The 9776-nt window shown below is 33.0% G+C and overlaps 1 protein-coding gene across 1 annotated transcript; it reads right to left on the bottom strand.

The window, feature by feature from the left end:
- Window positions 1–2154: 2154 nt before the first annotated feature.
- On the bottom strand, window positions 2155–9460 carry LOC100801402 (DEAD-box ATP-dependent RNA helicase 8). The gene is made up of 10 exons (XM_003528815.5): window positions 8802–9460; window positions 7574–7634; window positions 5916–6150; window positions 5140–5378; window positions 4483–4734; window positions 4216–4396; window positions 3796–3884; window positions 3637–3710; window positions 3431–3558; window positions 2155–2987 (listed from the first exon to the last, which is right to left on the bottom strand). The coding sequence occupies exons 1-9, from the start codon at window positions 9092–9094 to the stop codon at window positions 3480–3482; spliced, it is 1503 nt and encodes a 500-aa protein (XP_003528863.1). The 5' UTR covers window positions 9095–9460; the 3' UTR covers window positions 2155–2987; window positions 3431–3479.
- Between the last annotated feature and the right edge of the window lie 316 nt (window positions 9461–9776).

Here is a 9776-nt window from a genome sequence, read left to right as displayed (position 1 = left end):
TATAAATTATAAATATAAATCATAGGTTTAATAAAAATTTATATATATATATAAAAAAATACATTATTAACATAAATATACTATGTATTTTTTGACCTTATTATAATAAATTTTGATCTAATAATAATTTTTATATATATAAATTTTAAATAAAAATCATAGGTTTCATTTACAATTCATATATGCAAATAAATTAATTATTAGATTAAAATTAATTATCACAAAATTTATTATGTATATTTACATGTATATTAAATATATATTAAAAATTTAATATTATATATATTAACATGAATTATTTTATAACATTATTGATCTATTAGCTCAGTTGGTTAGAACAATATTGTGTTAATAACTCAAAAGTCATAGGATTGTTGATTCTTAATTAGCTTACAAATTATGAATCCATAAACCAATTACAAAAGGGCAATATGGGAATTATATTTGTTGTGCTGGGTGTACACAGCAAAATGAATGCTCCGCGTAACATTTTCCAAAATGCAATCCTAACTGATATTTTTTATGTGTGCTTTTTACTTTTTAAAATAAATGAAAATGCAACTGTGAGGTTAGATATCGTATCGTATATCATTCCTCGAAAGTCCAGTATTAAAGACTCGATCGATCTAAATTCTAGATACAGATATATCCAAAAAATAATAATAATCTGAAACTAAAGTATTATCCAATAATTGGTGTGCAAATTTATGAGGATTATGAGGCATAGTTTTTTTTTTTCTTTTTTAGGGAATTAGTCATAGTTTCTAAAGTTATCATTTGTCAATATTGATAAACCAACTAAGAAATAAAAAAGATTGATACTTGGTAATAAGAATCTTCGATATAAGCTTTCTTTCTTCTTTTTTTTGTCGATACAGTTTGAATATAAACAAACTTCTATTACTCCAAAAAGTCATCTTAATATTTCTGTCAACTAATAAAAAAAATATTATGATAATTCATTTTTAATATAGTTGGTAAACTAGTAAAAGCATTTTCTATAAAACTTTTCTCGAATTATAACAAATTTACATATGTACACATCATGAGCAAATTTTGTTATAATGAGTGAATTTATCACTAAAATGACTTAATACCCCTTTCTGACTCAAGTTAATACTATCGTGTATGAATTTCCATTTAGACAATTCATTTTTAGCTGCTTTTGGTGTATCTTAGCATAAAAAATTAATCAAATGTGAATCACGGATGCTAATTCATACATATAATGCATAAGTGTTTTAAATGCCCATCTTGTTGAGCAAGGAATTGAGCTATGATATCCCCAAGTCCTTTTATGAAGAAGACTGCATAATAAGAATGAGTTGAAACATAAGAAAGTCAGCATTGTCTGGTAAGATTTCATTTCACACAAAGTAACAATTCATTTCGGTGTGTTTAGACCATTCATTCATGAAGACGCTGGATAGCCTGGAAAACGTAAACATGAGATTTCTAGCTATATGAAGCGCAATTCACTGTCACATTCACTTCAATTCATATGTATTTTCTTTTCACCAAAAAAATTCATATATATTTTCTACGGACTTAAATATAAAAAAATGAACTACATTTTAAGTTAATTAAAGAAGTTAGTTAATACTATTTAGTGCTACTATAATCACATTTGAAAAAGTAAACTGCATAACCCATGCAGGTTTAATGATTCCATGAATTCAAAATAACAACTTCTCGCACCCTTCATCCCGTTGAGATCCATACGCAATGCATATACAGTACAATTTTTTCAGAATGTTTGTCCCATAAATACATATCAAAGTATCTTAAAACAAATTTGTTTTCTAAAATAATGTCCCATAACTGTTTGCTTTCTTGAATTTTAGGATCACTAGTTTTGAAAATATTTTCAAAATTTAATGTTATTTGAATGAGAAATTAATTACTAAAATGGTGTAGAATTGTTTTAGAAAAATCTATTATTATTTAAAAAATGAAGAAAATAAAAATGCACTTAATTATATATTTAAATAAAAAAAATTATTTGCAAAGATACTAACATTGTTGACAAAGTTAAGGATTTCCAGCAAAAAAAACGAATTGAAAGTAATAAAGTGACGCTTGGAAATGTGCATTCTTTTTTTACTTGAAAATGTGCATTGTACCCAATGCTGAAAATCCATGAAAATCAGAAGATACCCAGCAGAAATACCATTTCAGTCCCATATCTACATAGTTTCATGAAATTAACAATTGAAAAAAGACAAAGGACTCTATCAAAAGAAAGGCTCCAGAAGCTTGGTTAGGACTTCGAGTCTTCAACGGCAATGGCCATGAAAATCCTAGCGACAAGCAATTGTGGATAAACCGGCACCACCAAGAACCATATGGCATAATATGAGCAGCAAATGTTGAGATTCCTACAACTAATCTAAAATCTATAAGAGAACCTATAATGGTAAACTGATAGCACAAGGGTCTTGCTAATAAGTAACCCTAGGGCACTGATTAAGGAATCCAAAACATAAAGTTTTTATTAAAATCCAAATTGAAAATGCATTCGAAATCACAGTACAGAATAGAGATATATTCATGACACTTTAATGAAAAGTTACTATTTTGAATTCCTTAGTCAGTGCCCTGAAGACACCGATGAGCATTCGCCATAGGATAATAGCATAAGGAAGGAACATGTCCATACCAAGGTATATCATCCCTAAAACATTCAATTATAAAACTACAATACAAAAAACATGTAATGACAGAATAAATCTGCAAATGGAAAACAGAAACCCAAACTGAACCCAATAACTATCTGGCAGATAAAAGCCAATATTAAACTTTTTAAAGGTCTCAACAATGTTTCAGGGCTCCCAAAACCAGAATTAATCTGAAAGCACTCAGTAATGGGTCCAATAATACCCAGTTTTTGACAGTGCATCCTCTCATGCCAGGTTCCAATAATACACAATTTGCCACTAGCTTAGCAGATCCTCTCACCCACCTACTTGAGCCACGGTCACACTAACCTGCAAGAAATCCACGCATCAGCAACAGCAACAGCAGCTACAAATAATAATTGATAAACCATGAGCTAAAACAAGTACGCATGCACCAATGCATAGAACTACAAGATGAATTTAGCATATACAATCCTGAACACATTTAGTACATGTAAAAAATCGAGGCAAAACTTGATCAAAATATTTTAAAAATGAAGATAAACCAAAATTGAAGTTCCATGAATAGACAACTAATAAAACTACATATTTTTGGCTGATCACAACACATTTATTTCATCCTTAAAAGAAATTAATTACAACATCCAAGTCCTTCGTGAGAAAGATATTGAAACCAACTTGCAGTAACACTTAAAATTATTCATATTTATCTCCACTTTTAGAGACAACTCTTTATCTGAATTTGGGAAATGCCCATTATAGATACGGAAAACATAAATCCTATCACTCACCACTGCTATTAGCCGCAACTGTAAACACAACACTGGTATTTAAAGCCAATCACCGACAATAAATTGCCTGATCAATTTGTGGGGGAATCTGCTTTATTTCAGTTCCAAGTTCTTGTTCAATCCTATATCTGAACAAAAGATGGAATGCATCAGAAAACATACAGCAAATATCTAAAAAAAAATCAATTCAAATGTAAATTACATACAGATTAAAGCGATCCTCATAGGTAATCAAGTTCACTGCTAAACCAAGGTGCCCAAACCTCCCAGAACGACCAACCTATCATCAGCAGAGCATCCTTTAGAACATGTAACATAACTAATTAGGTGAGGTAGGGAGTTAGCACAAATCAAACAGAACATACCCTGTGCAAATAAGTCTCTGCATTCTTGGGAAAATCAAAATTAATAACAACGTTAACTGCTTGAATGTCTATTCCTCTAGTAAAAAGATCTGCAAATGTTTCACATGAAAATATATGAAAAACTTAAATTATTACAACAGTATTTGTAAAAGTAGAAAATCTAACCAAGAGTTTAATTATACAGATAAATTAATATATCATGAAACAAACACTACACCAAACAAATATAGAATATACAATTATTGATTACAAAATTTGTTTTTTAAAATAAAAATGCAGATACTATCAGAAAAAGAAAATGGACCAAAACCTAATAAATATTGCACACAACCATAACTGGTAGGATGGGTATCATTCAAAAACAACAAAAAAAAAACTTCATTTTGCCCATTCATAGATTCTAAAGTGTCAGCAATGTACCAGTACAAACAAGATTTCGACATGCACCATTGCGGAAATCATGAAACACTCTGTTACGATGGTCTTGCAACATCTTTGCATGAATGTAGAAACATGAATACCCAAGTTCTGTGATTTTCTTGGCAAGGAGTTCAACCCGATTCACTGAATTGCAGAAGATGATAGACTGGTTTATTTGCAGCTGATATAGAAGCCATCATCAGCAGCATTAGCATTATATTCACAGGCAGCATATAAGAAAATCAAGAGAGCAAAGAAAAAGCAAACCTTGGAAAATAGAGTATTTAGGCAGTGGACTTTCTGTCTCTCTTCCACGAATGCATAAAATTGTGTAATACCCTTCAGAGTTAGCTCATCCATAAGATTGATGACATAAGGCTTTTGAAGATACCTATCTTTGAAATCCTTTACAGTAACAGGAAATGTGGCTGAAAACATCAAGATTTGACGGGTTGTAGGAAGAAAATGAATCAGCTGCTCTATAGATGGTTGAAACTCTGGGGACAGAAGCTTATCGGCCTGACAAACACAAAAAGCTATGTAAAGCCTCAGACTGATAAGTAACTGTTACTACTTAAGACATAAATCTTAAAAGTGCCATAGAATGAACATGCACAAATAATGGAAAAGATAATATATTCTGCTCAATATTTAAAACATGAATTTGAAATCAATGAACAGAGGCATTTGCTTCCACTACCAGTTTGACAACATTTAGGAATACAAATTCCTAATCCTAGCAAACTGGACAAAAAATTAAGGAAACATAAATGCACATCGGATCATATTTGTCGAATAAGATCCAATCATCATTCTTACCTTTGACTTACTAAACCTCTTTAAATATGAAAAATGTTTTCCAAACTGTTCATGTGTCTCAACCAAATTATATAAATGAGTGACTTACAGGTGTAATGTGTTTACCTCATCCATAACAAGCATAGCGCAATCTTTCAGAATACAAACACCTTTCTTGGCAAGATCTAATATTCTTCCTGGTGTTCCAACTAGTAAATGAACTGGTTGATATAAGCGCATTATATCATCTTTCAAGCTGGTACCACCTGTTGTAACCATAACTTGAATTTTCAAGTGCTTTCCAAGTTCTTTGCATACTTGAGAAGTTTGCAATGCCAATTCTCGGGTTGGGACCAGTATAACAACTGTATGACAGAGAAAACATGGGTAAAGCCAATCATCATCCTTATTCAAAAAGTCAACAACCAAGAAATAACTGAAAATAATGCAGAATTGAATCATGGATCAACAATGCCACCAAAAATATATCACAACTATTTTCAATCATGAATCCAAATATCCACACATCCATCTTCATCTAAAATAACTTTTCGGAAGAATCAACAAGATATCCATTAATTTAAAGGGAATTTCAAAATCCTGTAACTAAAACATAGAGCTTTATTAAAACCAGATATCCGGTAGAGAATAAAGAGAAGACAAATAAACTCTGAATCTAACATTGTTTCGTAAATATTACTTCGATTCTGTGTAGGGTCACATCTCAGATTTGTTGCACCGAGTGAAGACTGAAACTAAATACAATCAAATTGTTTCATGACAAAAACAGGCTAGCAGATATGCTTATGGAACTGAGACATCTTTATATACAGTCCTTTCTACTAGGCTATGAGAATCATGTGAAAAGCTTAAAGTAAGAGGACTAGAAGAGGACATCAAACCTTGAATAACATTATTGTCCTGATCAATTTTTTCCAATGCAGGAATGCAAAATGCAGCTGTTTTGCCAGTTCCATTTTTAGCCCTAGCAAGAATGTCACTACCAGTAAGAGCAATTGGAATGCTTTCTTCTTGGATGGGAGAAGGCCTTTCAAAACCCTTCTCATATATTCCCATGAGCAGCTCACGCTTCAGAAAATAATCCTCAAACTCATTTCCTTTAGTTGCCGTTACATCCTGAGGAACAAAAAGGAGGCAGATCAAGACAAACGAGTATATATTATTAAATAAAAGTTAATAATGACAAATCCGTAATCACAGCAGCTAAACAGATTAATAAATGGATGGTATCATTTATTATGCCTTTCAAGTAGATATTAGAAATATTAAGTAATTATTTATATGTAACATATAATAACACACTAAATTCAGAAATTTAAAACTTAGGTTAAATGCTAGGGGTATTCGTGGTGCCGTTTGGTTTAGTCTTGGATCAGAAAGTCATCCAAACCAAACATAAAAAAAATCATGTGGTTCAGTTTGAATTTATTATCAAGTCCAAACCAAACCAATCTTTTAAAAGTGAGGAGAGTAGACCAGATGGAGAGAAGGCAAACAATTCGAGGCAGAGGAAGATCCAAAAAGACTATAAGAGAGGTTATCAAAAAGGATCCGAACTTAATGATTTGGATAGAAGTATGGTACTTGATAGAACATTATGACGGAAGTTGATCCATGTAGCCGACCCCACCTAGTGGGATAAGGCGTTGTTGTTGTTGTTGTTTAGATCGATTTTTGCAGTTTTTACTAAAATATATTCTATTCAAATCTATACACTTTCTTTTCATCTTTTAAAGCAACTTATATTAACAAAATTGCTAATAACAATATACAAAACTTGTTAATATGTTAAACATTCTATTATAAAAATTCGTCAAATTTCCATCCATTTTAAATCAATCATATCCTGAAAAAGTTGTCTGAAGAAGAAAGTAGTATACAATATATAAGTTTTGTATACATAACACTATAAAACGCGTGAATCTTAAGTGATATATACATAAAAAGCATAACACTGGAGTAATATATAAGTGTTTCGGTTTGGTTCAGTTTTAGAAACACAAACCGCAATCCAAACCAAACCAGTTGGTTTGAGCACAAAATCATCCAAACAAATCCAAAAATTGTCGGTTTGGTTCGGTTTATGGTGTTTTTTAGCGGTTTTCATTTTTAGTTTGGATCGGTTTGGATTTGAATACCCCTAATAAATGGCATTGATTGCACTAGTTACAAGGAATAAAATTCAGTACATCTACTAAATCTCTAGACAAAGTATAAATAGTTGAACTAGTTTGTAAAATCAGTATGATTGTAGTCTAAATAGCTGACAGTAATTCAATACAAGGCACTAAAAAAGACAAATCAATCAATGAAATTCCAGTTAAATTCTATGACAAGAATGATCTTCACCAAGCATTTATAATGTATGAAAAAAATTACTCCATACTTATAAGGATATGCAAAAACAAAAAAGTATGAAATTAGAAATATCACAAATAAGGTGTAATGCTCTAAGGATCTCAAAGAAAATATATGATTAACACAAAATGCACATAACAAATAACTTCAGGCATTTCATGATGCTATTCCATGACCATACCTCTGTCTTGTAGCGAGTATCAGCTGGTGGAATCTTTAGTCTTGCTTTCCAATCTTGGGAACTAATAAAGGAAAACCAAAAAACAAATGAGAATTCTCTTACGTTGTGAAATAACAGAACAACTAGCAAGAAAATAGCTTCATCTAGCAGTAAAAGAACAAAGCCATACATTGTGATTTGAACAATTCCCAAGTTATTGTAAACTCATAGTTTCACCAAAATAACTCATAATTCAAAATCCTAATCATTTATAAACTTCATATCATAAACAGATAAACAAAAAAACATGTTTCAATCATTGTTATCAAAATTGTATAAATTGCTATACAAGTGTTTCTATTCAATTCTGAGACACAGCATACCTAGAATCATATGAATTGCAGGATTCTTTTTACGATGAATTGTCCACTCGGATAAAAAAATTTGGAGGGCAATCCAACCAGACAAGGAGTCATGCAAAACAAGGTAAAAGTGCCGCACATTTCAGTTCTCAAAAAGTGCACAAGCAGCAGCACATAGAAAGAAGGCCGGCAACACCACAACAGGACCTCGCAATCAGGCTGGACAGACAACAGGATCTCTTTGATCTAGAGACGCCAAAAGAAGACAGGTTCCAGCAATAACAGTGTGATCAATGGCAGATCACAGAAATTCAATAACCCATTATATCATATAGAAGAAGTTGCATTCACATAGCATTTGAAATTTGAGTTGCCCTCAAATAAAAATTGGCACAATATTAACCCAAGTTCAATTGGCCAGAGACTCTACGAAATAGTGGTAGCAGTCGTGATCCACAGGAATTCCACGATGCAATAGTACTATAGCAGCGCTACAGCGCCTATTTAACAACACTGGACAATACACTATAACCGTATCCACCAGTCAATCCACCATTGGATGCTACAATAGCATCACCAAAAAGCTAGACCACAAGAACACAGAAGTAAAAATCCTCCACTCAACAATGCAATCACAGCCATTGTTGGCCAACGCAGTTATGCCCAAGCAACCAAACCAATGAAATTTTCAAACAAAGCATTCACCATTTCATCATTAACTACAAAATCAGAAACCACCAAACAAACCAGCCAAGCAAGCACATTACAGAAAGCCATACAACATAAACTAAACATACCAACAACAACACCTCAACACTGACCCTAGCCCTAATTACAAACCACACATCAATCAGAGCCGTATATAACGAAAACCACAACATACGCACCTCGAATCGACGGCTTCAGACTGCACGGTCTTCTCAACCTCGTCGACGGCGTTGGCATCCCTTCTCAGCCACTGCTGCTGTTGCTGCTGCTGCTGCAACAAATGCCTCTGCACATATTGCGCCTGTTGCTGTTGGTGGTACGGCGGCCGAGCCTGGAACGCGTGATGATTCTGGTTCAGGCTCGGGTTCTGGTTCTGGTTCGGGTTCTGGCTCAGGTTCGGATTGAAACCCCCGCGCACAAGTCCCATCCCGGGAGGGTACCTCGCTCTATTGTTGCTGTTGTTGTGATTCATCTCACCGATTCAAAACCCTAAAAACTTGACACAAAAATTCTAACCTAAACTACCGAATGAATTTACAAATCGACACAAAACTACGCCTTTGAGGAGGGGAAATCTAGTATCATACAGAGAGAGCGGATTAGGGTTTGCTCTTGGAAATTAGAGCGGAAATGGTTTCGGATTTGAACAGATCTAGAGAGAGAGAGAGAGAAAGGGTTTTATGAGGTTCTTGAAGTTCAACTCAACCCGCGGAGAGAGAAGAAGAAGAGAGGGTTGATTTTTATATGTGTTGGTTTGGAAGGGTTAAGGTTGAAAGAAAGAGACCAAACAAGTGAACAACACAGAAAGAAACCTCCAATCTTTGTTGTTGTTTGTTAGTTCCCTCTTCTTTTTCAAGATTTCCCCAATTTTCATTTTCGCATTATTATACTTTGGCCCCAGTTCTTCTTTTTATTGTCTAGAGTTCCCCGGTTTCTTTTCTCTCTCTCCCATCAACTTAACCATATTCATTATTTGGTTAGTCGGATCCTTTGTTGTCATTAACACAACAAATATATTTACATGTTATTAATCAACCAAATCTTTACATTAACACAACAAAAATCAATCTCACTTGTAAGATATGAGTTTATTTCTAACTAATCTGTATAACCTTTGTTGGTGTTTCGTGCTTTTTACTCGAGACTAGAATTTT

The sequence above is a fragment of the Glycine max genome, chromosome 7 (genome assembly GCF_000004515.6).
Source record: "Glycine max cultivar Williams 82 chromosome 7, Glycine_max_v4.0, whole genome shotgun sequence".
Classification (NCBI taxonomy): Eukaryota; Viridiplantae; Streptophyta; class Magnoliopsida; order Fabales; family Fabaceae; genus Glycine; species Glycine max.
This window is presented reverse-complemented; position numbering and strand designations above follow the sequence as displayed.